Source organism: Seriola dumerili, unplaced genomic scaffold (assembly GCF_002260705.1).
Source record: "Seriola dumerili isolate Sdu_G_001 unplaced genomic scaffold, Sdu_1.0 BDQW01000199.1, whole genome shotgun sequence".
NCBI classification, from domain to species: Eukaryota; Metazoa; Chordata; class Actinopteri; order Carangiformes; family Carangidae; genus Seriola; species Seriola dumerili.
This window is the reverse complement of record NW_019174454.1, coordinates 403,123-429,919: the sequence shown is the minus strand read 5'-3', so window position 1 is coordinate 429,919 and position 26,797 is coordinate 403,123. Positions and strand designations below refer to the sequence as shown.

General features: G+C 40.3%; 1 protein-coding gene across 2 annotated transcripts in view; it reads left to right on the top strand.

Moving 5' to 3' along the window:
• The window catches only part of cbl (Cbl proto-oncogene), a 38,562-nt gene extending 12,191 nt beyond the window's left edge, over window positions 1-26,371 (top strand). Inside the window, exons 3-16 of one of the 2 annotated variants that reach the window (XM_022753794.1) lie at window positions 8,898-9,044; window positions 10,050-10,206; window positions 12,543-12,664; window positions 14,607-14,744; window positions 15,548-15,635; window positions 16,341-16,472; window positions 16,669-16,887; window positions 18,045-18,176; window positions 18,978-19,397; window positions 19,910-19,995; window positions 20,177-20,383; window positions 20,518-20,606; window positions 21,062-21,304; window positions 23,056-26,371. In XM_022753794.1, the coding sequence (XP_022609515.1) occupies window positions 8,898-9,044; window positions 10,050-10,206; window positions 12,543-12,664; window positions 14,607-14,744; window positions 15,548-15,635; window positions 16,341-16,472; window positions 16,669-16,887; window positions 18,045-18,176; window positions 18,978-19,397; window positions 19,910-19,995; window positions 20,177-20,383; window positions 20,518-20,606; window positions 21,062-21,304; window positions 23,056-23,351 (2,476 nt within the window). In that variant the 3' untranslated portion in view covers window positions 23,352-26,371. Of the gene's footprint in view, window positions 1-8,897; window positions 9,045-10,034; window positions 10,207-12,542; window positions 12,665-14,606; window positions 14,745-15,547; window positions 15,636-16,340; window positions 16,473-16,668; window positions 16,888-18,044; window positions 18,177-18,977; window positions 19,398-19,909; window positions 19,996-20,176; window positions 20,384-20,517; window positions 20,607-21,061; window positions 21,305-23,055 lie in introns of both variants that reach the window. The other variant, XM_022753793.1, reaches the window with a different exon arrangement.
• Window positions 26,372-26,797: the final 426 nt, after the last annotated feature.

The window sequence follows — 26,797 nt, the reverse complement described above, 5'->3', positions numbered from 1 at the left end:
TTTTTAAAACCGAATGATTAACTGATCAGTGAATTAAATGAGACAAAAAGCAGACTAACTGATAATGAAATTATTTATTAGTTGCAGCCCTTAGGTATGGTTAATTAAGAGTTTAATCCACACATCTTTTAGCGCTACACATCACTGCTTACCCCTGCTTCTCAACTTGCTTCCATCATCCCTACCTTTCTTCACTGACAGAATATTACTCCAGTCCTTTGCACAGTAGAGAAATGCATTCCACACATGCTTCAGTGATATTATTACAATGGTTGGTAGAAACAACTTCCTCAAGCTTTGACTCATTCAGCCTTCCCTGCAGCTGAACTACTGTTCAGGCTTCAGTTGCAGGTGCCATCAAGAGCCTTTCACTCAACAATGGCGTGGATCTATTTCTCTTTATTTTTCATGACAACATTCAGTTGTTTTATGAATGTTTCAGTAGTGCTGTTTTATAAAATGTGCATGCTAGTGAAGTTGTGAAGTAGTGAAGTAGAGATTTGAGTGCACAACAAAAACTGATGAACAATGGAGTGTTGTGTTTTTCCCCTTTGTTACTTTATACTTTGTACAAATAAATAATGAAATTAAAAATTCTAAAATGTTTATTATTATCATCAAAGATTTATCCATATTTTTAGTTTATGTGTATTACACGTCACTTTTATTTTAATTCCTTGTTTAGAAAAGGCCAGAACTGTTTTTGCATCTTTATCTGAAGCATAGTGGAGGTGAAGCGTGCACACTTTGCATGAGGTCCTCTCTTCAGTGGGTCAGGACAGGTGCTTAGCATTGTTGTGTCCAATGTAACTACATTATTTCTGGCTGCTGTACCTACTTCTTGTCACAACATCTGGTTGTCTGTACATTTTTGTTTTGGACATATTAGTCAGTTTTAAAGTTCATTTTTTTTGTTGCATAGTCCACATTTTGTTAATGTTATCAAACCTGGATAAAAAAGATCACAACAGGAGATGCATTCTGCGGCTGTTTACAGTAAAGTGCATCTGTGTTGTCAGTGATTGATGTAGTCAAGCCTTTGTGGACAAAGAAAAACATGTAATTGTACGGTACACTACCTCTGGTATTTGCAAATGTCATTTGCACCCATTCCTATTTTGGTTCACCAAGACAGCCCTGTCCTAAAATATGACTTCCTATTTTCTGTAAATGTACCTGACATCCATGTGAAACAAAAGTTTATCTCTGAGAGCACTGATCCTGACTTTGACTATCTGAAAACCCATCTTATCACTGTGGCTATGACACTGTAGGAAAGCTTTGTGTTTGTAGTATTGGATGAAGTCATGAGGAAATGCAGCGGTGCATTACACCGGTGTACAATGATAAGATTGATTACAGGAGAAGGTTTGCATGAATATCATTCATTATCAGTAGCTGCTCAGCTAAGTTTAGTTACTCCCACTCCAATATGTTTTTAAAACAGAAATATACACTAATGGGTTATTTGATATTAAAGATTAAACTTGGTGCTACATTTAGACATGGACAACTTCATGTGTATATCGTACATAGTACAGCAATGGGAAATATGTACCACTAAACTGATAGTTTTGTTTTGTTGATTGCCTGGTAGGAAAAGGGTTTTAACATTGTACCCAGAGAGTGGTCTGCTTCATGTGTTTCACTGCTGGTCTAGGATTGGGTTGAACCAGAACTCTTTTGTTTCCCTACAGACTGTGTCCTCTCTTATCAACATTTGAAATAAAAAAAAATAAAAAAAAATTGAAGGTGGCAATAGGTGAAATAGTTAATGTGTTTTCTTTCCAATGGAAATGAAACCCCCACTTTTGCTAACTAAGTTTGAGTCACGTATCTGTTGTTTACTTGTGCACTTTTCCGGGAAAGAAATGAGTAAGAATCAAATCCTTTTGATCTGCAACTAAACTGAACTTCACCCTGAGATCTCCTAATGTAACTCAGGTTGACTTAAATGAGGTTTAGATGTTATGCTTACTCTGAACTGACTTTTATCTGCAGTGTCTCATTCTTGTAATAAGTTATTGTAGCGTAGTTCTCAGAACCAAAACAGCCACAGTTTTATTTCACACCACTGCTGGTCATGGCTGCATTCACTTTTAGATGTGAATCAAACTGAGTGCACTGCCTTTGTGTCTCATCTCTCTGTACAAACCCAGTTTAACTAAGGAAAAGTTTTGCCTGCCTCTGCATTGCCACAGCAGGGATTCTTGGTGGTTAACTAGTTTGTTATGATTTAGTTGGGAGTAAAGTAAGGGAAGCTTTTAGGGTTAGCCTAGCAGCTAAAGGGCTATCAGTGCTGGGAATGGAAAACACAGTTCACACTTAAGAGGCTGCGGGTGTTTCTGCTTCAATTACATTTTCCTACACTTGTAGCTTGGGGCTCTATGTACAGATATATATGTATACAGACACACAAATAGCAGAGGGTCATGGTTATTTATGTTGTGCACTGAGCAGCCGACTCATGTAGTCCTCACAGTATTAGATTATGGTGATTAGCATGACGCAACCCACTAGCTTCTCTGCCCCTCAGGGTACAACAAGTACTTGCTGTTTATCCACACAGAGATAAATGAGCTTTGATATGCAATAAGATATGGCTATTCAACTGTATTGAGAGGATTATGCTGTTTTCTGTTGTTTTGCTATCTTTTATTTCTCTGTTACAATAATCTTAAATTTAAGCCTCTCTACCTGTGATTAAAGTTTTGAGAGGGAAATGAAATAAAAATTAAAATACACATTTGAAAAAGTTGATTTAGATTTTGCACAGGTGCATGTCTGTTTCTTTTTTATTTAGGGTTATCATATTTTTGAGTTTGTGTCAGGAAGCAGTAAAAACGTGGTTGGATAATTGCTTAAGCGTGCGTGCGTGCGTGCGTGCGTGCGTGCGTGCATGCGTGCGTGCATGTGAGTGTGTGTGGGGCCATGGCTGTTTCCTGATGAAGATCTGGAATGAAGCCAGTTCCGGACAGTTAAATTTATAAAGTGATGACTTGAGCAAAATGGTAAGACAGAATTTCAACACATAATCCACTGTGTTTTGCAGAAAGCAACTACATTAATTTAAAAAAAAAATGTATTTACTTTTTTTAAATTTTTCTCCAGAAAACACGTAGAAGTAGCCAGTACAAATTGCTAGATCCCGAAATCATGCCATCAAATGTCATCTTTTGTCCTCCCAACAGTCCAAAAGCAAAAGATATTCTAGTTACTAAAATGTAAAACCAAGACAAGTGCCAACATTTTGACATTTATGCTTAAAAATTGGAACGATTGATCGATTCTCTATATAGTTGCTGATTATGCGATGAATCTGTGGTTCCAGGAAGGGTGAGTTTGAGCTTCACCAGATGGAGTTGTAATGGCTTTTCTGTTTTCTTAAAATGGTAATAATTTACGTGAGTGTCAGAAATGTCTTTGTCTTGTGGTGTAATACTGTGTTTTTGCAAGTTATCTTGCCATATTTTTGGGGATAATTGTCCTGTTATCTACCATGAACAGAGCCTGTGAGAGGCATAGTGCTGAGTGTTTTGCATATGACTGAATCGGCACAACAAAAATGACTCTTGTGTTAACTGATGGAAGTCTCAGGTTGTTATCTGTAGTAAAAGCCTGTTCACATGCAACTTCTGAAGGAAGTGATCCACTGAAAAAAAAGTGATGAAAAATTGCTTTAATGTTTTTAAAGATATCATGATGATAGACTGGGTGTTGTGTGGTGTAAATATGACAGATAGTTACATTAGTGCCCATATTTCTTCAAAGGAGTTTTGCAAACGTTATGTAATTTATTGCAATCAATTCAGTGATTTCCTAAAAATCCTCTGATTGCATAAAAATGGAATCCATAGAACTGCAGAGGTCAAAAACGGTAATGAAAATGAATTGTTTTTTTGTTTGTCTCCAAGTATATTTATCTTCGAGATCCTGATCTAGTTTTAATTCATCTTATAAATTGTTGTCAACAACTTTTGGTAGCATTTTTGCAGGTCTCAGTTCATGCCTGATCAGAATTTCCCTTTTAGCCTTCAGCAGAAAAGATAATACAGCTGCATGATGATATTACAGCTACTTGTGACTCCGCCAATCCAGACAGACTCTCATTCTGTAAGGTTGACCCTTGCTGGCTGTGCTGCGGTGCATTAACGCAGCGCAGTGCGGTGCTGGCTGGCTAGCTGCGCTACTTTATCACAGCCAGCAGGAAACAGGAAGGGAGCAGCCAGCTGCAAGGTCAGAGGTCAGTCTATAGCATGAGGGGGATGGTGGACAAAAACCTAGTGTTCAGAAAAAAGGTTTGGCTTTTTGCTGTGGTCGTGGTTAAGAATGATAGATGAGAGACTGAAAAAGAAAACACCATAGACATATGACAATCCAGAGTTAGGTCACCAAATCATTCTCTGTACATCTGAATCCCACTTGTCAGGGTTGGCATAGCATCTTAAATAGCAGTAACAGTTGTAGGGGTAGGCTATTGGAGCACTGGCTGCTGCTCAGTATACACACACACACACACACACACACACACACACACACACACACACACACACACTTGCACATGCAGGACAGAGCTGGTATTGTAGAGAGGGACAAGGACAGAGTGAGATGGGGAGATGCTAAAACAGATATCAGCTTGTTCTGCCACATACGAGATTAGATTTCAACCTGTATCTTACTTAGAGTTTCAAAATAATACTAATTATGCCTTTGATAATGCTGTCTCTGCCATAAAAACAAAAGTACACAATGAAGTGTCATTCACTGGGCAAAACTTGTGCCAGAGACAGCTGTACCACCCTGCAAGCCTGATGCCAGTCAGACCAGAGTTCACTTTCACATCCACTCTCTCTGCCTTGGATTCACACATTCTATGTTTGCTGTTAGACTCATCGCGTGAGCCGAAACCTAGACAGATGCATATCAAACTTTTTGGTTGTCTGTCCCAAAAAATCTTGAGCTGAAGCGAAAGGTAATGTCACATATTTCCATGCATCAACATTTAGCAATATCAATAAATATATTATAAATCAAAGGGTGATTGCGGTTGTTTGCCTATGTTGCCAGCACTATAAATTTGATCAAATGACACCCACTTAATCCTGATAAAGCAGATTAGCTGAGATGAGTTTTTGAATGTTGAACTCTACAGAATGCTTCAGGGATTGTAGGCCAACCCAGAAGTTAGCATCACCCTGGTTCCCTTGACAAAAAGCCAGTAGGATTTTTCCATTGGTTTTTGGATTACTGCAGAAAATAAACTCTGTGACAAACAAGAGTTTATGATACTTACACATTTTTATCAGCAGGATAATCTTCACAAATGTCACCACTCTATGATTCTTGAAACCTAAATACAATCGGCATAAGTAAAATCTATTGCTAGTTTATAAACAAACTACACCACGGTCATATGACTTCATATGACGTGACCACCAACAAACTTTGAACTTGTCGTTTTATTTAGCTAGCTAACCTATTCTACAAAAGCCTTTCCTCTATCATAGTTAGTAACAGATTACAAAAGTGCGAGTATAAACACAACAAGGCTGTAAAGACAGTTTGTGTTTCATTACATGTGGCATAAACATTCACTTGGACTAAAGGATGAACTGATTAGAATTTGGTGGTCAAAGGTCAACATCCCTGTTCATACTTGACAACATGTGGAAAAAGAAATTTAAAAGCTCGTCTCGCCTCTCATCTCACCATGTGTATCTCCCTATCTGACTTGAGTCACACAGATTGGCTGAGTAGCATCACGTGACCAGTGCCATAAAGGCTAGAAAAGCTATAAACTGTAAAGTTTATCAATACATTATGTGTTATCGGATCAGACGAGTTGGAACAACCACACCTGAATCAGTTGCTCTTCAATACATGTAAAATCCACCCGAGCATTAGCCTCTTCAGTTCGCGTTATTTCAGTGCATATTGTGCACATAGAAATTGTGTCCCCAAGTGAGCTTCTTCAAAGATATCATTTGCATTTGAGGGTGAATTGGAAATGAAATGAAATGGTGGGCTTGAAGAGAGGACTTTATAAGCTTAAAGTCTTAAATAGCCTCCATGAATGTTTCACGTTCAGAGATGAGGGGAGTAGATAAGTGTATTCATAAAATGGCAAACTAACCTAGATGTGGAAATGAAGGCTTTGAGTGAGAAGAGATTAATTCCACACATAAACTTAAGAGAAACAGGGTACTGTCCTCATATGATTATGTTGTAGATGAAAGAGCAGGAGGGGGACTTGTAACTTAAATAAAAGCACAGGGTAGAGAGAGTTTGACAGAAGAATGGATGAGGCTTCAGCTTTAAGGCTCAGTAGGCCAGTAGGGCCAGGAAGCAGGAGAAACACAGGAGAACCCCCTGCTGAGATGATAGCTGCTGAAGAAAAAACACACAGAAATGCAGTGTCAAACATGCCTGCTTTTTCCTGAAATGACACTGGAAAGGGTTCACGATTATGGCTGACTGAGGTCTTCAGGGAAATGCGGGGAGTAGTTGAAGGTCTCATTTTCCACATTGCATCACTGATGAGGACAGCCCTGACATCAAAGACATACGGTCGATGCGTCTGCCTTCAAGTCTTTGCTGTGGATTTAAAGTGGGCAGTGCAGTGAAAGATTAGACATCCAGCTATAAGAGTGTTCACTGTTTGAGGATCATTTACTGCTGAGAGGGTATAAATATAACGCTTTATCGCAGTTTGCGAGCATTGCATTTTCTCTTTCAGATTTGTGTCTGTTCTTCTGAGGTTAACTATCACACTAACAAGCACTGGTCTATTTTGGCAGGTTCTCAATGTACACTAATCTTATTCATCTATCTTCAGTCACTATCCTTCCTCATTCACTCTTTCCACTCCCCCCTCTCTGCGCTCATAGGGTGCGTAGTGTAGTGTGGGGCAGCTGCAGTGTAGCCACGCTTTCATTGCTGTCTCTCTCGTGCATCTCAATTCACCCTGCCCAGCAGCCAAGCACAATCTCGCTCTGTGCTGCCTCGTAAATCATGGCTTTCTCAGCATAACACTTCTAACGCTGTGATGGGGTGCAGGGGTATGGTGACATTGTGCAGCTTCGTTCTCTCATTTCGAAGTCTCCGTTTTTTGTATCATCCCCTCTCACTTTTGTCTTCCACAATTATACTCTTCTCCACATCTTCCTTATTTTTGGCTCTCCTACTCTTTAGCCCTCTCCTCTTCTCTGCGCTTGTCGACCACCCATTTGCGACTGGAACCAAAGCTCTATACTAAAATGTACTAGCCTCTACATCACGGTCACTCTGATTGTGTATGTGTGTGTCCTTGAACACTGCTATGTTGTCTCCATGGACCTGTGGCTATTTCTGTATTGTGGAAGCAGCTAAGGACAATTCTCAGTGGAAGAAAACACCAAGCAGAAACCAGGCCTTGAGTAAAACGTCTTTATTTCCACCCTCAACCCTCCTCTGTTAACTACCATCCGTCTTACTGCATATTTTACAAACTGTAACCTGTTATTCTTATGGAAGTGTACAGTCTACCCTCAAATTTCATGTTTTTTGAGAGGTAAGGCTAAGCATTCACGTTGCCTCCTCATGTGTGTGTCTGAACTGAATTTAAGGGTCACTTGAGTTTCCCTCAGTAACTTTATAAGTGAAAACAAATTTAATGTTACTTGCCTGTCACATTGGGGGGTTTTTTTCTCGGCCCAGTATGAAACTGAATCACTTGCACGTTGAAAATGTGCTACACCAAGGCGAAACTACTACCTTCCATAACATCAATAACATCTACAAACTTTCACACATCAATCTATCCAACAGTGGTGGCCACAGATCTACATGCATTGTTCTCAACTGCTTTTGTTTTATCTTGTAAAATGAAGTAAATGATCATATACCACAAGAAAATCTCACTTTGTGGTGATAACAGTTTCATCTGTGTTTTTCTGATATGGTATGTTTATGTCCAGTGACTGCCAACAGTTGAGCTTTGGTCAAACTGTTCTGTCAACAGCTGGACACTGGACTTCCTTTGTCATGTTGATCAGCTCGATAGAGGTAAAATAAATTTGTGGCAAGTAGTTGACACAGACACAGTCTGATCATCTTCCCAAGCTACCAGTGGAACATGAGTAGTGATATATTCCAGAGAATTGTTAGATTTGAGATGGCACTGGTGTCAAGACTAAATTCCTACTGGATTAATTAAGAAAGAAACTAATAAGTAAATGGGAGAAGATGGATGTTATCAGAAAACATGCACAAGGAGAGAAGGCTCCATGTCTCACTAGAGTCGTCTTTTCTATTTGCTGATGTGTTCCTTCTGCACATTTTGCTTCACATATTTTCATCATCCACCACTGTTACTAGGGGTGTGTTTATCAGCCAGTGAACTACCAAGGGATTTCAATGTTGCCTCTGCACTATTTAGATCAGACATGCTTTGGAAAGAAAGTGTTAAAAAATGATATATAAATGTATTAAACATGTAATACATACTTGAATGCAAGAATTAATCAGATGTTCCTTTTTTTCTGTCATTGACAGTCATTGGATTTTGTTTTGCATTGTCACAGATGGCAAAACCAACAAGAATGCTAAACAGGTTACTATTTATAGTTGCCTGAGAAAGTTGCACATTTGACACACATTTGAATATTGAAATGTGTGTGTGTGTATATATATATATATATATATATATATGTGTGTGTGTGTGTGTGTAAATTCCTTTATTATCTTGTAAACTAATCATTGTTATCAGAACTCACCAGGATTAGGATTGATACATTCCATCAATAATACATAAAGTCTATTCAGTATTACGGTTCAAATGATGACGCTGTAACCACATTGCAATGATAAAGACGTGTAATCTCACACACTCTTGACTTGTCTACTCTTGACTTCCACAGACGGAACCTCACCAAGCTGTCGTTGATCTTCAGCCACATGCTGGCTGAGCTGAAGGCCATCTTCCCCAATGGTCTGTTTCAGGGTGACAACTTCCGCATCACAAAGGCAGATGCCGCAGAGTTCTGGAGGCGCGCCTTCGGGGACAAGTGAGTCCAATTATATATTACTTTACACAATAGAATATTATATTTCTCCAGTGGTTCCACACTGGAATCCTGGAGCCCTATGGGGTCCCTTACAGGATTTTCCCAAGAAAATGAGTTCAATTCAGCACATAATTAGAAGTTACAACACTAAGAGAATGTATAAGTGACATCTGAGAGAAATTGTTTCAGCCTCCTTGCTCTTTTTTTTTTTTACAGTAGTTACAGACAATAAATATTTTTTCTGAGGCTCATGTTGGGTATCCAAAATATCCAGAGAGGTCTGATGACTACTACATTCTTTTATGGCGTCCTTGATAAGTAAATGTGTGAAGTCATGTAATATATCATCACACACATTTGAGTTAACCAGTCCCCAAATGCACACAGCTAAGTCGAATTGTAACTGAAAACAGTACAGAAATAAATGAGATGTGGAACTACAAGGACATTTTAAATGCTGGGTTTTCCCAATACTACGTAATGATACATTAATTTCCCTATTCATCAGATAACTGTGTGGTTTATGTATCTTACCTCTATAGCAGGAACTGAACAAAGAATGTGACCACTATATGGGAAAGCTAAGTTCTGTATTTTTCAAATGTTGACCTGAGTGCATTTAAATTAATCTGCCAGCTCTTTTATCAAAACATCACATCACGTTAACTGTCATGACCACTGACCCTCAAAACTGTATTTGGGAGTGCTCAAACAGTCTGTTCAGAAAATAGCATTTCCTCTTTATCACGTATGAATCACTAGAATTCAACGTCCTGACGGGAAATGTGGTTCATATCTGTATTTAGAAGAGCTACTGTGTACTAACTTAAGTGCTCATGATGCACACAAGAATCATGTAACACACCAGGTAAGACTAAGTTCAAATCAAGACTGTCACCACACCTTTATGCACCTTGGGAACGCCACAAGGCAGAATGCAGGTAGTCTACACTTATTATTTATGGTGTCTTGATGTTTGTTTTATTTCAGTTTGCTGTTTTACAGGACCATAGTGCCTTGGAAGGTGTTCCGTCAGTCTCTTCATGAGTTTCATCCCATCAGCTCCGGACTGGAGGCCATGGCCCTGAAGTCCACCATAGACCTCACCTGCAACGACTACATCTCTGTCTTTGAGTTTGACATCTTCACCAGGCTATTTCAGGTAGGGAACACACATACACACACTGCACCTTTCTTCTTGTCTTATCATTTCCTTTTGAGTTATTGAGAGAAGAAATGTACAAAGGAAGAGAGTGACAGAGAAGACAGAGACAGAGAAAGAGAGAGAGAGAGAGAGAGAGACTAATACAGCAGTCTGTTAGCCTTGGTAAAGGAAACAAATTTAATTTGAGCAGCACATAATGAACTTAAACTAATCTGCCACATCTTTTTTTGGCTAACGCTATCAACCTTTTAGCAGGATGCCTGCTGACATATTCACACTGTCAGATGGGACTGAAGTTGAAACCTTCCTCTTCTCTGCTCACGCAGTACATATAGAGATGTTTGGCAATTATTTTGTCCTTTTTAAGGGGCAACTGTTGCTGCTTTACAAGGCCCAGTCAGTGTTTTTTTCCAGCTAGAATCACACTGAGATCCTCCTCAAGGACAGTCTTTATTATATGTCCTCCCTTCAGGTTGTACTGTCTTACTGCTAGATGAATAATAAACAACAAGAATGAAAATTAGTGGAATAAATCCCTAGACGGGAATCTAACTAAGCATGCACTTACATTGACAGTTTATGAGTTGTTTTACTATGCCAAACACTGACTCAACTTCGTAATAGATAGACCACACTAGCAGCACACTGCTCATGCACTGGGAGTTGTGGTGAGGTAAAGGGCTAAATGTAGCCAACCATTTATATTTTTCAATCATATACATGGGGCAGCAGGAAAAAGCACATTTATTGTTTTCTTTTTCATCAACATAGAATGAAGCAGCGAGAGAAAGGAGCATGTATAAAAAGAAAAACTACAAAGGATAGAGGAAGGGGAGGGCAGAGGGTGGGTTTATCAGGAATCATCTTCAGAGCTTATCTATAGTATGTAGTGCAAGCATTTTGTATCAGCATTGTGATTAACACAGCACCAAATGAAATCTGTTGACGTTTTATCACATTTCATATCTAAACCTAATCACAGACACAGTTCTAATTTACATTACCTAAAACCTCTTGCATCATATTTCATATGCATCAGTGTATGTTGTTTATTCCCTCCGTGACATTATCCCAGGCTACTTGCATGGTGCAGGGTACCGACAGGCTTAATGAAAACTAAACAGATTACAGACATTTCCTATGACACTCCCTCAAACAGAAGTGAAGTCCTCCTCTAAATGTCCTCAAACCCAGAAGAGGAAGTGAGCCTGAGGCCATTTTAAGCTTTGTCCTTGATATGCAGTAGACTGGGGGTGATTATGCTGTGTTTTTATTACGTTAAGAGCACTTGAAATGTGTTATTTCTTGCCGTATCTTTAGGCTGAGTGATGTGGTGGTGATTATAAACCAATATATTAAGCAAAGTTTGCTTGCTGTGCTCAGTTAAGTGTAAAGTCGATCTAGGTTGAATTGATGTCCAAATGGCAAAGAGGTGACTAAAAAATAAATGTACACTTACTGGATATTACATTACTGAGCACCCTTTTGTTTACTAATGCAGCCAGTTGGTGATCACATTACACTAAAGGGAATAAGAGAAATGAGATACAATAGATCTAACACCGAGTCCAGCAGAGGAGACAGTTTTGACTTGTCACTTCCTGTGTGTAAAAAGTCTAATTTTAATTTGGGCAAATACCACAAAGAGACAAATGGATAGGACAATCCCTTTTTTGTCATTTAGCCAAATTACGTATTAATTGTTGTGTAGCTTTAACTTTCGCTGTGACCTCTGCAGCTCATTTTCAGTGTTGCGTTAAATCTACTTCCTTTCACACACAAGACAGACTGGTGAGAGCAATTGTGGAACCTCCTACTCACTACTGCACTCCCATCAGCGTGCTATAGAGCTCTATGAATTATTATATATTTTTTGCTTCAATCTTCAACCCTTACTGTTAGGCTGGCTTGACTTGATTTGGGTCAAGTAGTCTTTAAAGAAAGAAACACCTGTAAAGTTGTCTCACACCTGCTGTATATATAGTGTGGGAAGCAGTCTGCTCATGTTCATTTCATCCTCCTCATCCTGCGGCTCCAGATGGTATCAAACGAGTTGCATGCTGACTTAAGTGTTGCAAATTAAGCTTAAAGGACTGTTTTACATTGCTTGACCCAGATTGAAATGGCCATTGTAAATAACACTTCAGTAAACAGTTTTTTTAGCTTCAACCATGATATATTTCTCCATCACTCTACTTGTACTGTTATTGCTGTGTCAATGCCCTCACACATCAGATGAGTCACTCTGTTCTCTCTTTTTCGTGTGTGTGTCTGTGTGTCTGTGTGTCTGTGTGTCTGTGTGTCTGTGTGTCTGTGTGTCTGTGTGTGTGTAGCCTTGGTCATCCCTGCTGCGGAACTGGAACAGCTTGGCAGTTACTCACCCGGGGTACATGGCCTTCCTCACCTACGATGAGGTCAAAGCACGGCTGCAGAAGTTCATTCACAAGCCTGGCAGGTGAGACATGTAAAAACATGTATGCACATGTACACACAACCTACAATGCAACCTAAATCAACCTCATGTCTGAACACAAGATGGGGTCTCATTAGGTGCTTCTTGATGTGACTGCAGTGATACGGTCATAACTGCACATTTTTGAGCACAGTACATATCTGAATTCACATGGCCCTCACAGTCAACTCACATTGACGTTTTAGTAGCATACGTTTAAGGCAGTGTGAGTAACACAACTTAATAAGACACATGTGACCATGTTCATGTGTTTCCACAGCAACAGTACGGTTGTGGGTTTACTGTAGCTCTCAAGACCTATTTTCATCCCTGCTCGGGAGATAATATATGTGTATGTTAATGTCTGTGTTTGTGTGAGTGTGTAGTATTGTTGTTACATAAGTGACTCGTGCTTTCACTCTGCATGCAAACACAGATGCACATAAATGCAAATTTTGGCTTTGCATCAATACAATGGCAGACAGGGCACAAGTTCAGTCTTGGTCTCACATTCCATTTATGCTGTGTGTGTGCGTGTGCGTGTGTGCGTGCGTGCGTGTGTGCGTGTGTGCGTGTGTGCGTGTGTGCGTGTGTGCGTGTGTGTGTGTGTGCGTGTGTGTGTGTGTGTGTGAGGGCTTGTGTGCAAAGGACCCAGGGCAGCGTGGCACTGGTACCTAGCATCAATGGTCTGATTGTACACTGAAAGCTGATGTCACTGTTTAGGCCGGGCCTGTGTAGGGCCACGTTGACATCTGAGCAGTTATTGGTCTGTTTGAGTGCAGCATTTTATAAATTACAGCTTACTGTCAGGACTGATCTGTTTGTATTATGGGTAAAGCACTCGTTCCACTTCAAAACTAAACATCAAGGCCATCACCAAGAATCCTTTTCTCCACTTGTGCAGTATTGCTAAACTCAGTCCTGTCCTGTCAGGAAATCCTAATACATGCATTTGTGTCATCTACGATCGATTAATGGGCTACTCTTGTTTTTTCTGGCCTACCTAAATCACGTAGTCTCCACCCTCAGCTGGAGTACTTACAAAGACGGGCTGCTTTGCACAGATACTCAATACCCCCTAGAGCTTATTTTTAATTTGGTCATTTCCTGTACAAATTTGTGAAACTTGTACATTGAAGCAAGCAGCCAGGAAATGTTCGATTCTGTGGTGAGTGGCTCATTTTCTTGTCAGACTCATTTGGCCTCTCATAGCCACACTTACTTTTGCACTGCAGCAAGGGGCAACTAAGTCCCCTCAGTCCCATTGTGCACCACACCATGCATTTGGTTGATCTTGGCTATTTACCTTGGAACTTATGCTTTAATGAGCAGTGATGTTTTAATTTTTTGTTCTTATGCAACTCATGTTAAGTCCTCCTCAACCAGGTTGAGTGATAACTATGATGATATAACTGTAGCTGTTTTCCTCTATCTATATATATATATATATATATATACACACAGACATTAATTTGTGTAATATATAATTATATATATAATATAATTAATTTGTGTAATATACATGTAATGTAATGTACAACATATAATCAAATTTTTATGTGGTTAATGTATTTTTATGTATATAGCATGCATGTAGAATGCATTTGATGTCATTTACTTTTATGTGCTTGCTTATCTTTGGACGGGACATCTTATCTTTTTGAACTTTTTATGTGAAGTATGTTCAGACCTTTTTCAGTGATCAGACATTAGTTTAAATTGCCAAGGGGCTATTTCCATGCATAGATCAGCCTACATACTTACACATACTTAATTTATTTCATAAAAAGTTATGTGCAAACTTGAAGAACATGTTTCTTCATGTGCACAGTTTGTCGAACATATTTGCAGTCCTAACTATTTGATCACTTTTTTTTCAGTGTAATAAATTGGAACCCTTTGACACTACTTAAGTATGTCTTATTTCTCATGTCTCTCTCCCCAGTTACATCTTCCGCCTGAGTTGCACACGGCTGGGTCAGTGGGCAATCGGTTATGTGACAGCAGATGGAAACATACTCCAAACCATTCCCCACAATAAACCCCTCTTCCAGGCCCTCATAGATGGCTTCAGGGAAGGATTGTAAGTCCACTGGCATTTTGTTTGGCACAGTCATATCCGTTATTGTCTTGGGGGGGTTACATCTAGACTTCTGATCTGCCATTTTTTGGCTGGGTCTTGGTCTTCATTTGATGCAGTTTTAATAAATGATTTAAAAGTCAAACTTCCTGTCATATGTAGGACTCTTTTTCTATCATTTCCCCTTCTTTCTCCTCTTCCCTTCCCACAAAGCATGCATCACTGCATGCTATGGAGCTCTGTTTTGCATCCCACGACTGAATCTGCCTTTCAGCTTTAAACCAATCCAGCCATATCATATTGCTTGTTCCCATCATTCCAGTGTTATCATAACCAGAATAGAACTGTTGGTTTCTAAGTGCAGCTCAGTCAGTGGTTTTTAGCTGGCTGGCGTGAAACTCATCTTTTTATGCCAGCGTTGATTCCTTTGTTTAATGAAAGCTATGGTTGGCCTGCCCCAACCTGTAATCAAGTGCTTATTTAAACTGGGAAAGCCTTTACAGTATATCGCCTGCATCTACAAAACATTTGTCAAACGGTAATTACAGCATCTGACCCATTTGTAAATTAGTCACATACTGTACATGCATCATATTGGTGGTGATATTAAAACATGTTGCCAGATTGAATGAATGCATTGAACAGATGTTTTTGTTACCGCAGCCTGTTAGGTATACATGCATTATAATCATACTAACTAATGATGATGATAACTTTAAAAGGAAAATGCCTGTGGAAATACCCAAGGATACTTCAAGGGAACCTCTGTGCGTACCCTCTAAGTTTATGTGCCTCTGCTTCTCCAGCTATTTATTCCCTGACGGCCGGACCCAAAACCCTGACCTGACAGGACTGTGTGAGCCTTCGCCTCAAGACCACATCAAAGTCACACAGGTCAGAGCAATGGGCTTCTGAGACTGCATCCTCAGTCATTTATATCTCATACTTTCTTGTTTGTCTTTGGCATTTTATTGTAATTTTGTAATAAAATTTTTGTCCTTTTTTGGTGGACACACAGTCCAGGAAATATCTCAGTTGAAAAAAATGATGCGACAGAGCAGTGCACATCCAGAAGGAGAAGTAAAAGACATGAAAACTGATCCCAGAGGAACTGATCTATCTTATTTTCAACTTTTAAATACAGTTACAAATAAATTGACATTTCAAAGTTTATGTTTTATAGTTAAAGGAAATTGGCCCTCTTTCAGTGCAGGCATTGTTAAGCATTGCAGGAAATGCATATCTGTCCTGCAGTATTTCATACTGTCAGGACACTGAACATTGGGCTCAACATGTTAAATAAGCAAGATACATAATTCTGAATTTGGAAGTATTGTTAAAGAATATCCACCCTGGTGTATCCAGTCTCCGTCTTGTTTGGCTTGCATATCTGCTCAGAGTTTGGTAAAGGTGTTCATGAACAGACTCATTTTGTGTGAGCACAGGACTGAAACTAAAAACACGCCCCCGCATTTTGACTTTGCTCCAGATACTTCTAGGCTCTTTCAAAATGATCTCAGGTGATGTTAGTGCCGTATGATGTTACCCTGTGTTTAGGAACTGAGAGCTCATAGTTGTCTCATTCTTTTCCCCCCTCAGGAGCAATATGAGCTGTACTGTGAGATGGGCTCCACTTTCCAGCTGTGTAAGATCTGTGCCGAGAATGACAAGGATGTGAAGATTGAGCCCTGTGGTCATCTCATGTGCACCTCGTGTCTGACTGCTTGGCAGGTACGAGAGTGGGTGGATGGGAAAGGTTTTCTGTGGGTTGGTTGCTCCATGTTAAGTGTCATAACTCATACCTGTTGAGAGGAGAATATCACTGTCGCAGTGTTTTTTTCTGTACGGCCGTAACAGGCATATAATAGCACATCACCTCCTGTCATCTCTGTGTGCCATTACATCTGCCTTTCTGCGTGTGTTACAGGAGTCAGAGGGTCAGGGAACGGGATGTCCCTTCTGTCGCTGTGAGATTAAGGGTACAGAGCCCATTGTTGTGGATCCTTTTGACCCCAAGGACAACAGCGGGGGCTCCTGCAGGGGCACATTTGGGGCTGAGGGTGCTCCGTCACCCAGCTATGACGATGATGATGACGACAGACTTGAAGACCCCCACCTCATGATGAGCAAACTTGCCTGTACAAAGGTAAGATTGTGGAAAGACCTTGACTTAATTCAACTAAAGTTATCCCAGTTTGCTCAAAGTTTCCAGTCGTGGCACTGGGCACACCCTGTTTTAGTATTTCCCACTGATAAAACATTGAGGGTCTTGGCTTAGTTGGTTTGATAACCCTGGGTGCACCTCATGGGTTTCTACTGTCCTCTTCTCTTCTCTGTGTTTCTGAGAGACCCATCTCTGTACAGATGAAACACTCCCTGCTTTTTCCTTTTTCACTTCTCGTGTGCTTCAAGCTCACGGCTCATATCTAAAGTCTTTCATCTCCATCTTTCATGGTGCCAAGGTAGCAGCTTTTTGTGCTTCTCAGTATTTGATATGTGGGGCATTCTCCTATCCTACATCTTTTATGTGCCTCAGAGAAGCTCTGTGTGCATTAGTCTGCTTATAGAGTAGGCGAATACCTCAGATCACACACACTTTGATGTGGTCCCTGGAATTTTGGCTTTGATTGCTGACCCAGCCTCCGTCTCATCCTTGTCTATTTCTTTAAATGTACTTGTACACTGTGAAGTATTTGGCTGTACTTCATAAATATTTTGTGTTGATTTGTATTAGTTTGAAGTGTTTCATGTTAAACAAAACATGTTTTGGATATTTTTTTTTTTTTTTCTTTGGAAAAACTGAGCAAAATAAGGCTCTGCCATTGGAGGGTGCAGTAAAATTTAAAGGCCTAGTTACTGTTCTACTAACATTTCATTCATTACAGTGTCAGTCTGTACAATTCATCAAAATATCAAAATTGGAACATGTAACATGAAAAATGAGAACTTAACTGAAATGCCACACACAAAATAAAATAATGTTATTGCATGGCATTATGTGATATGATTAGAAAAGAAATCATAACATTTTCAGCACTGTCATCCTGCTCTAGACAGAGATAACCTCAGACCATTCAAAGAAATAGGATGAGAACTATAGTGTTGTGTATTCCCTTTAATCCATACACAACACGGCTAGGCTTACATTAGAAAACAATGTGGGTGGGTAATACTAGCTGCAGTTTGGATTGGCAGCAGCATCATGATGTGTATCATGTACAGAGCAAAAGCTGATTGTGTAAAAATGTTTCCCATGTAGCAGAATTTGATCACGTGTTGTGCTCTGCTGTAAATGTGATCCAGGTGGAGCGCCCCCCATCACCCATGTCCATGGCTCCTCAGTCCTCTCTTCCCCCTGTGCCACCCAGACTAGACCTGCTACCGCACAGACCTCCCAATCCCCCCGGCGCCTCCAGTCCGGGGGTCACCACAAAGGTAACTGAAAATACACAGTCAAGTTTAGATTATTACAATAAAAGTTCATTCACACAACGTCTTCAATATGGGGTTTGATTGTCCAGTTTATCTGGAAGTGTGTGTCATAGCCTGCAAGTAAACAGGAAATGGTACTGTCATAGGAGAATGGGGGGACTTTGTTGATATTTGTTTTTATGCAGAGATGGAAGTGAAACATAATTTTAATGCAAGCTCTACTGCTGTACCTGCGATGTTTGTTATAACATTTCAGTGTTGTCCCAGAATTTGGTTGCTTCAGTTTACCGCCCAAATTAATCAAATATTCTGCTGTGCTTTTGTGGTGCATCAGCAAAGTTGACGCAGAGAGCAAAACCTAGACTAAAATTTAAGAATAATTTAACATGTAAACCAGCTCTGTTATTGAAATTACACTTACTCCTATTACCCCATTAACACAAGTAAGGTGTTGAAATGACGGTTACGGTAATCGATGTATTTAACATTCTGCATATGGCTCATTTTAGGGTGTATTTCCACTCTCTGACACTTTCATATTACTACATACACATACATTTATGTTTAAAGTGTAGATAAATGGAAACTGTAGATAGGAATCTGAAAGTGTCTGCAGCTGAGAAACATTTTACCTTTGTGTTATTCATCTAGATGATGTATATGGTTGATTATGATGATGAATTCCTACACCACGGTCTTGTTGCTAAATGGATTATTTCTGACAGCACAGAGTTTTCTTGGATTGCACATCAATATTGTATGTAGTCTAAATGGGCTCCCTCAATCTCTGTTTCTCCCCTTCAGGCAGCATCTCACCACAAAGACAAGCCTCTTCCCCTCCCCCCAGCACTGAGGGATCTTCCCCCTCCTCCTCCTCCGGACCGGCCCCACACAGCTGGGACAGCCCCCGATGGACGGCTGCAGAGACGGCCCTTACCGTGCACTCCCGGGGAGCCCCCTCGAGATAAGCTCCCTCCTACACCTCCAAACCGGCCCCTGGCTGACTGGAACTCTAGGCCTGTTCCCAAGGCCCCCACCTCCTCTTCATCATCCTCGTCCTCATCTTCCTCGTCCTCCCAAGTGTCTAGTCTGGGAGGGGACATTCGAGCAGGTGTCAGGGAACTTTCCAACCGACACTCCCTCCCCTTGGCGCTGCCCTCTGCTCTGGACACCCGCTCCGACTCGCAGAAGAACAACAGCTCCCTCAGTCTGGATCACCAGCTGGTCAGAGAAACCACAAAACACCACACACTAAACTACCATTTGGTTTGATGTGTATTCATTGGCTGCAGTTACAAGCACACAGTATTCAAGTTAGTTGTCATTGTCCAAGAAAAATAAATGAAAGAATCCAGTATGTGGGTTTGAGCTATCGTTGGTTCTTAGCAGGGCATTCCCGACAGATCACTACACCACACAACTGCTGTTTGATCACATTTACAACAGGGACATGAAATAAAAGTGTATTTGTTACTTCTATTACTATTTGTAAAATCCATGTTGTTAATTTTGGGAAATACACTTATTCACTCTCTTGCTGAGAGTTAGATAGAACCAGCTTCATATTTACTGACATGACAGTCGTGTCAATCTTGTCATTTTAGCACTAAACCAAGTAAGCGTATAGATGTAGAACTATCCCTTTAACGTGATTGGTATTTGGTGTCTAGATTTTGATTGTGTAAATATTCTTCACATTAAAGTTTCTAAGATTTCTTCTTCTGCGTATTTTCCAGAATTTTGCCGCAGCCGGTCAAGATTATGACAACCCCAAAGTCAAGCCCTCAGCCTCAGCCAACGCCATCTATTCACTGGCAAGCAGGTACGTTGTACTGGCACTCACTGTGACATTAGGTCTGACAAGACAATGATTTTTAGCTCACTTGCAGATCACAATGTGTTAAAGACATTCATACAAAGCATTTTATTTCATTTCAAACACCTTCAGTGTTTTAGGTTTTATAAATCCAGTTGTGTCATAAATATTCCTTGGTTGTTCTCAGACCGTCTCAAGCCCTGAGGGCAGTGACAGGAGAGGAGGCACGGGACAGCGAGGAGGAGTCGGAGTACATGATCCCCTCCTCGCGCCCTGTCCTGCCCCCTATCACGGCTCCACCTGTAGGGGAGACCCCACCAGTTCCTAGGCCGTCACAACCTCAGCCTTCATCAGCGCTCCAGGCACAGAGCCAAGCCTCCACACTCAACTCAAGGTATTAAACACTTTCAGTGAATCCACCTTCAGGAGCACAAAAATGACTTTTCATTCTTTGGTGATATTGTTTTGTTAGTATTTGCAGGGTTGTGTGTGTCAGTGTTATTTTATTATTGTTGTTTTCTGCTGTAGGCTGGCACTAGCTGAACTAGAGGATGGACCTCAAATGTATGAAGCTATGTACAACATCCAGGCCAGGTCACAACAAGCCAGAGATTCAGGTATTTTGATTCACTAACCTTTCACTAACTAGAATAAGCTGAACGAGGGAATTCGAGGTAGGCAGCATGAGTCGCTTTCATATCCTGTTTTAGAATTTGTACCTTTGTGCAGACCTTTCTGCCTACCACCCTGCAAGGATTTATTTGTGTTATCCGTGCTTTACAGTTAACAGCTGGTGGGGAAAAAAACTGACTGAAACCAGTCAATCTGAATGTCTGAATATTAGTTTAACTCCAAAACACCATCCCCACCATCTGGAAAAAACTACACCTACTCTGTGTTGGCATGACTGTGAATTATAATTCTGTTCACAGTGAGTCATCTGAAGCTGTTTCAGAGGATATAAGGATCTGTGTATATGAATGAAACCAGGCATATGCTAAGTCTGTATTTAACTTCATGTAGTTCTGTCTCCGAGTCTGTAGTGCTAACAAATTGTTTCCCATCCCTCCAGACTATTCAGAGTTGCCCCCTCTGGCGATGGCCAACGGTCCCAGAGACCACACAGCTGAGGACAGGGAAGAAGAGGAAAATGGCTATGACTTCCCAAAACCCCGGCTGCCGATGCCCCCCGCCCGACGGACCTTTTCAGAACTGGGGGGGTCGTCTTCCTCCTCTTCATCCTCCTCATCATGCTCATCCTCCTTGGCTGCTTTCAGCCGCCTTTCCTTAGATTCAGATGCTGGAGCTGCAGCACGTAAGTGTACTTGGCCCTGCTGAGCCAGAGCTGTTTTTTAATACATGATAAATCTTCATAAAATAATTGCTCCGTGATTGTGATAAATACACAGCCTACACAGTCAAATCTTTGAACACTCTACTTTGATAGTTTACAAGCGAATCCCAAGCAATGTAATTGTAAACTAAATGTACAGATACCCCCAAATTATGGGGTATTAAACAATGAGCCATGTTATGAAAGAGAGGTTTGATACTGTAGCATATGACCCACACAATCCAAGTTTACAGATGACTTTGTCAGTTTTGTTGCCTCAACTTGCACGTGCTAGATAAGGTTATGTCTGGCTGTCAGAAAGAGTGAAATGAAAATTAAACTACCTCAATAGCTAAATACCTTTAGGGTAAGCAAGAAATACCTTTCGTTACTTTAAAACTTGGGCTCTTATATTAAGAGTTTAAAAGTTGAAATTTTACATTAATGCTGGCTTATATGGTAACTGGTTGGCAAGAATGGAAAATGGTACATCTGTTTTATAAAATCACTTGGATGTAAAAATTTATAACAGCTGCCTCTTCAGGTCCCTGTCTGCCAAGATGAATTAAAATTGCTGATGAATCAATATCTTGAAGTAGTACAAAAGTTGCGTGACTGAGTGAGCAGCCTGAAAAGTCGACTTAAGTGTTTTGCTGCTACCTGGTATGGGGCCAGACATAATACAGATTTTCCAGAAGCTCTCTGAAGTTAATGCTAGACTCCATTTTGGACTTTGATAAATTGCCATGAATCGATTGCCAGACATCATTTTCTCCAGTATGTGCAATCACTGTGCAAAGAAGGGTAAAGACCAGTAATTACAGAGAGCTGTTCACTTACATCAGTGACCGTAAACCTAGAAAAACAGTAAGGGATGCCTCCAGGATTTTGGATCTGATCAAACCTGATGGTGGAATAACCATCTGTATCTCATACTCAGCACAGAGGTGTCCTCCATCGCAGACAGCAAGGTTGTGTAGAGGTTTTACTAATGCAGCATTAGTGACCTTAGCAGACCTCAAATGTAAAGCAGGTGCAGGAGGAACCATGGAGAGCTGGAGCAGAGCAGGACTCAAAGGCAACATGGGCGGATTGTTTGAGAGGATTTTAGTAGAGTCACTGACAAGCTTAATGAAGGAGTTGCTGGTGCTAATATGGAGCCTTTCAGTGGTGAAAGCCACAGTACTAAAAGTTCATCTTCATGTGACAATCTTTAATTTCTCTCTCTTAGTCTCTGCGGCAAGCTGACATTTAACCACTGCGTCTTGCTGTGTGTCTGAGTATTCCACCAGTGCCCTGAATCTTTGTTGTTGAGGACCAATTAAGTTGCTCTCAAACACTGACAAGCTCTCACATTATAATTCGACTCTTTATGAGGGCCTTGTTAAATGTCACAGCTGTGGAAAGGTCAACCAGTTCACCATATGTACTTAATGATAAAAATGTGCAGTTTACTTCACAGACAATCCACATGTTGCCTTCTACAAATCACAGTGATCAAGATTTTTTATTAATTTTAATTAATAAAATAATTATATTATGATTATTATTAATTCTTAGATTAAATCTAAATTATTGCAGCAAAGTAAATCGTTATTCACATTGACCAATATGGACTTTTGTTTTTTTTTAAAAAGGTATTTATTTCATTGTTTCAGATTTAACAAAACTAGAGAGTGTCTCAGACCTTGTGGCTCTAAAGGCGTATACACTCACTGTCCCCATTTCTTCAGCCTTCTCAGAGTCAGTGGAAGCACCAGAGAGACCTCCAAAGCCCCTGCCCAGACGAATCAATTCGGAGCGCCGACCCAGCCCTGTCCCGCCCATCCCTGCTCCACCCAGTAGTGGAGCAATGGGAGGAGAAGCCAACCCTCAAATAAGTAGCGAGATAGAGCACCTCATGAGTCAGGGATACTCTTACCAGGACATCCAGAAAGCACTGATGATTGCACAGAACAATATTGAAATGGCCAAGAATATCCTACGCGAGTTTGTCTCCATTCCCTCCAACGCTCATATTCTTACATAGCACACTCCTTGTGCCTCTCTTTCGTGTTTGCTCTCTCGCCCTCGCTTGGCCCAGCCTGGTTGGGTTTAGATTGGCACAGGCCAGCCCAAAGCCCAAAGCCCATTGCCTGCAGCACTGCCTCTGGTGCTGGCTGATGCCCTACGCCCCTGTGGATTTTAACTGGCTGTGACTCCAGCGAGCTCACAGCATCTCTGGGACTCTGCGCCCTGCACTCCATGCGCTTTCAACAGTGTCTGGCCTTCTTAAAACTGTTATACAGCAGGCCTCTTCGTTTTCAAGAACATCTCCGTGGGACTGACTGAGCACATGTGGAGCAATGACGGGACGCCACATAACGCAAGACTTTGGTAGGAATCCTGGGAAGAGAGATTCTTATCTTTCATGTCGAAGCCTCTTGCTGAAAATGTAACCAACACCTCACAAATAAAACTAAAAATGTATGTCTATATGAAAATTTAATATATGAGTAAATATATATTAAATGTGTGTAATATATACAGTACGTGCATATACAGTATGTGAAAATGATTTCAGCTTTGAGGGTCGCTGTTGGTACAAGCGATATGGGTAGACAGGGACCAGATAAAAGGGGGGTTTGGCCCTCTGTCAGACTAAGGGATGTGACAGTGTGGAGAAGTACATGTGAGGAAGAGTCGGGGTGTCTTCCTCACCAGGATGCGTCGGTCAGCAGCAGCTTAGAAGACATGCAGCAGAGCTTTTCCGTGATGAATTCAGTCTGTTATGGCCTTTGATTAACAACTTTGCTTTGGTACTTTTTTTTTTTTTTTTTTTAAAAAAAAATCCTCTTTTTTCTTTTTTTTTTTTTTTTTTTTTAAGTAGCATGATGATGGTTTCAGGTCTGGACTGTTGTCTGGCAGTGTGTGTGTCCATGTGTAAGTGTGTGTTTGTGTATGTGAGCATGCATGTGCGCGTGTCTGCCAGACCTACTCCTCATGACCTGCTCTCAAATGAACCCCTGTTCCTGTACAACATGAATGTGGAATTACAGTCAGTATACTCAGACTCGTGCTCTGTAAACTTACTACTGCTCTAACTCATATGGCAGGGCTAATGCGTAGCTGTAGAGTCTGGCAGTGAGATTATTAGAGGACGTACTAATGTCGACAACCCTGCAGTACCAGACAGGCAAGTGTTGTGTGATCCGTGGCGGCTGAAATGTTTTCGTTCTGTCTTCGTCTAACTTCATTGGCTGGCTGATTCGGGTTTCTGCCTCCAGCTAAGTCCAGTGTTATGAAACAAACAAAAAAATTTTTTATTGATTTACTTTGGTAATATATTATTGTAATATGATCATAAATATTGTTATTATAATTAATTCAGAAGTGCTTCACTGCTGCTACTATTGTTAGTGCTAAACAATTAAGCCTTAAATGTACATTTGTGAATATTGTGTTTAACCGTCGTCCTGTTTCTTTAAAGTGACAGTATCACCTGTGTTTCTCCAGTCCGTAATGTAGCATACTTGAAAGTACAAACGGCTTGTGAGATTGCAGCCCTCTCAAGCTGTCAACTCTTCAGTGTTTTAAAATCTTTTTTTTTTCATTGTTTTTTTTTGTTTGTTTGTTTTGTTTTTTTTTTAGGTGGACTCTGTATAGCATCAGTAATAAAGCAAACAAAATGCTTTGGGTATGGAAACCAGCCATTTTGTAATAGATTCAGGCTTCTCTTTCACATCAGCTTCCTTTCTCCGTGGAGTTCGCCCCACTGAAAGGGAATGAGGCTTTTTTAAAAAGTAGGCTCATGGGTTTGCTGGCCCACCCCCAAGTCTACTTTGAAATCAGTATTTGGGCCGACTGTAAGAACTAACTCAGGAATAATGTTTTATCTGAACACGTGGCGTTCACCCTGGCTGTCAAAAAAAAAAATGGAGGAGATTCATTGGCATAGACAGCAGCTCATCTGTTAGCTGTCTGTTCATCCAGGTGACATGTAGCCAAATGTATCCGCTTAATGAAGTCACACAAGTAGCCTATTACTTATTCTTTTTTTGTCACATTATAACTTGCACATTTTTCGTATAATTTCCAATATTTACAGGACTAGAGACAGCAGCTTCATTTCCAGGTACTATGAATGAATAAGAAATGAATGCCAGGAGCTTTTAGGTACATTGACTTGAACCTCTCCCAGCATATGAAGAATGTTGTTTTTTGGGAGGGTGTACATGACATGTCAATAGCTAATCAGCCATAGCTCATTCTGGGTAATGCTATGTATTGACTGGAACCTATCTCCACACTGTCTGGCCATCCTCTAGTTCTTTTGTTTCTGTTCCTAGTTGCCTTGAGAAACTTCTTGAATGATAGGTAATGGATTGGGAGGTCCCCGATCCTCAATACTGTACCAATGTTTTGTTGATGTTTTTGAGGACAGCCTTATCGTGTATTATTTACCTTTTTATTTTTGTTCGTTTTTTCGCACAGTACACCAATTTGTGCTTTGATACTGTCACTCTAAAGAAAAGCACATTGTATAAAGTTAGTAATATGAAAAGAAAAAAATTGCTGTTTTATTTCATTTTGCATTCCTGTACATGTATTTTGTTCCAAAGGTTTTGTTTACTTATGTGAATAATTCTCTGTGAGCAGTGCCATATGTTTAGAGATCCTCACCATGTTTAGAATAAGGCCTTGTTTTTGAAGAGAGTTTGTAGGTATTGTAGGTATATGTACCTGTTGATCTCTGAAGGCAAGATTGTGCAGTATTGCTTGTATTAATCTGTCCCCTCTGAATCGTCAGCCGCATCTTAGAGAACAAGCACTGGTCTGTGTCCCAGGTCAGTTCTCAGCCTCAGTGATGCTAGATGTGTACCAGCACCCAGTTGTGTTAAGTCCCTCTGCTGGGGTACTTCAACTTTCTGCCAGAAGAGGGAGCTGTTGTTCCATGTAGCTGTGTTGCTTCTCATCAGTAAAAGGCATTCATTAACTTTTTGATGGTTTTTAAAGCTCATATCACTTTGGAAGTATGCACAGTGCTGTTAATAAAAATGATAAGCAAAAGACATCTCTCTCCTTTACATACTTATTCAAGAATGTTTGGCTTGTAGATGACATCAGAACTATCCAATGTAAAAACTAAATTTCTTCTGCTTATTTTAAAATCAGGATACATAAGACATTGTTATTATTATTATTATTATTATTATTATTCAGTAATTCACTTATTGAACAGTGAATTCACTGAAGTAATTCATACACTGACTTTATGCTGCATTAATTACGTAAAATTGAAAAACATTACAGTGACTATTCACTTTGATACTTTGGTGTATTTCACTACAAATACTTTTATGCTAAGCTTGCTTAGATTGCAGTAGCATTATTTCACAGCAAATATTTTGACATTAAAGATGGCTGAATTCAGTTTAGGGACAGGCTCACTCCCTGACAGGGCTTCCCGGCACACTTAACAGAATGGAGCCATCA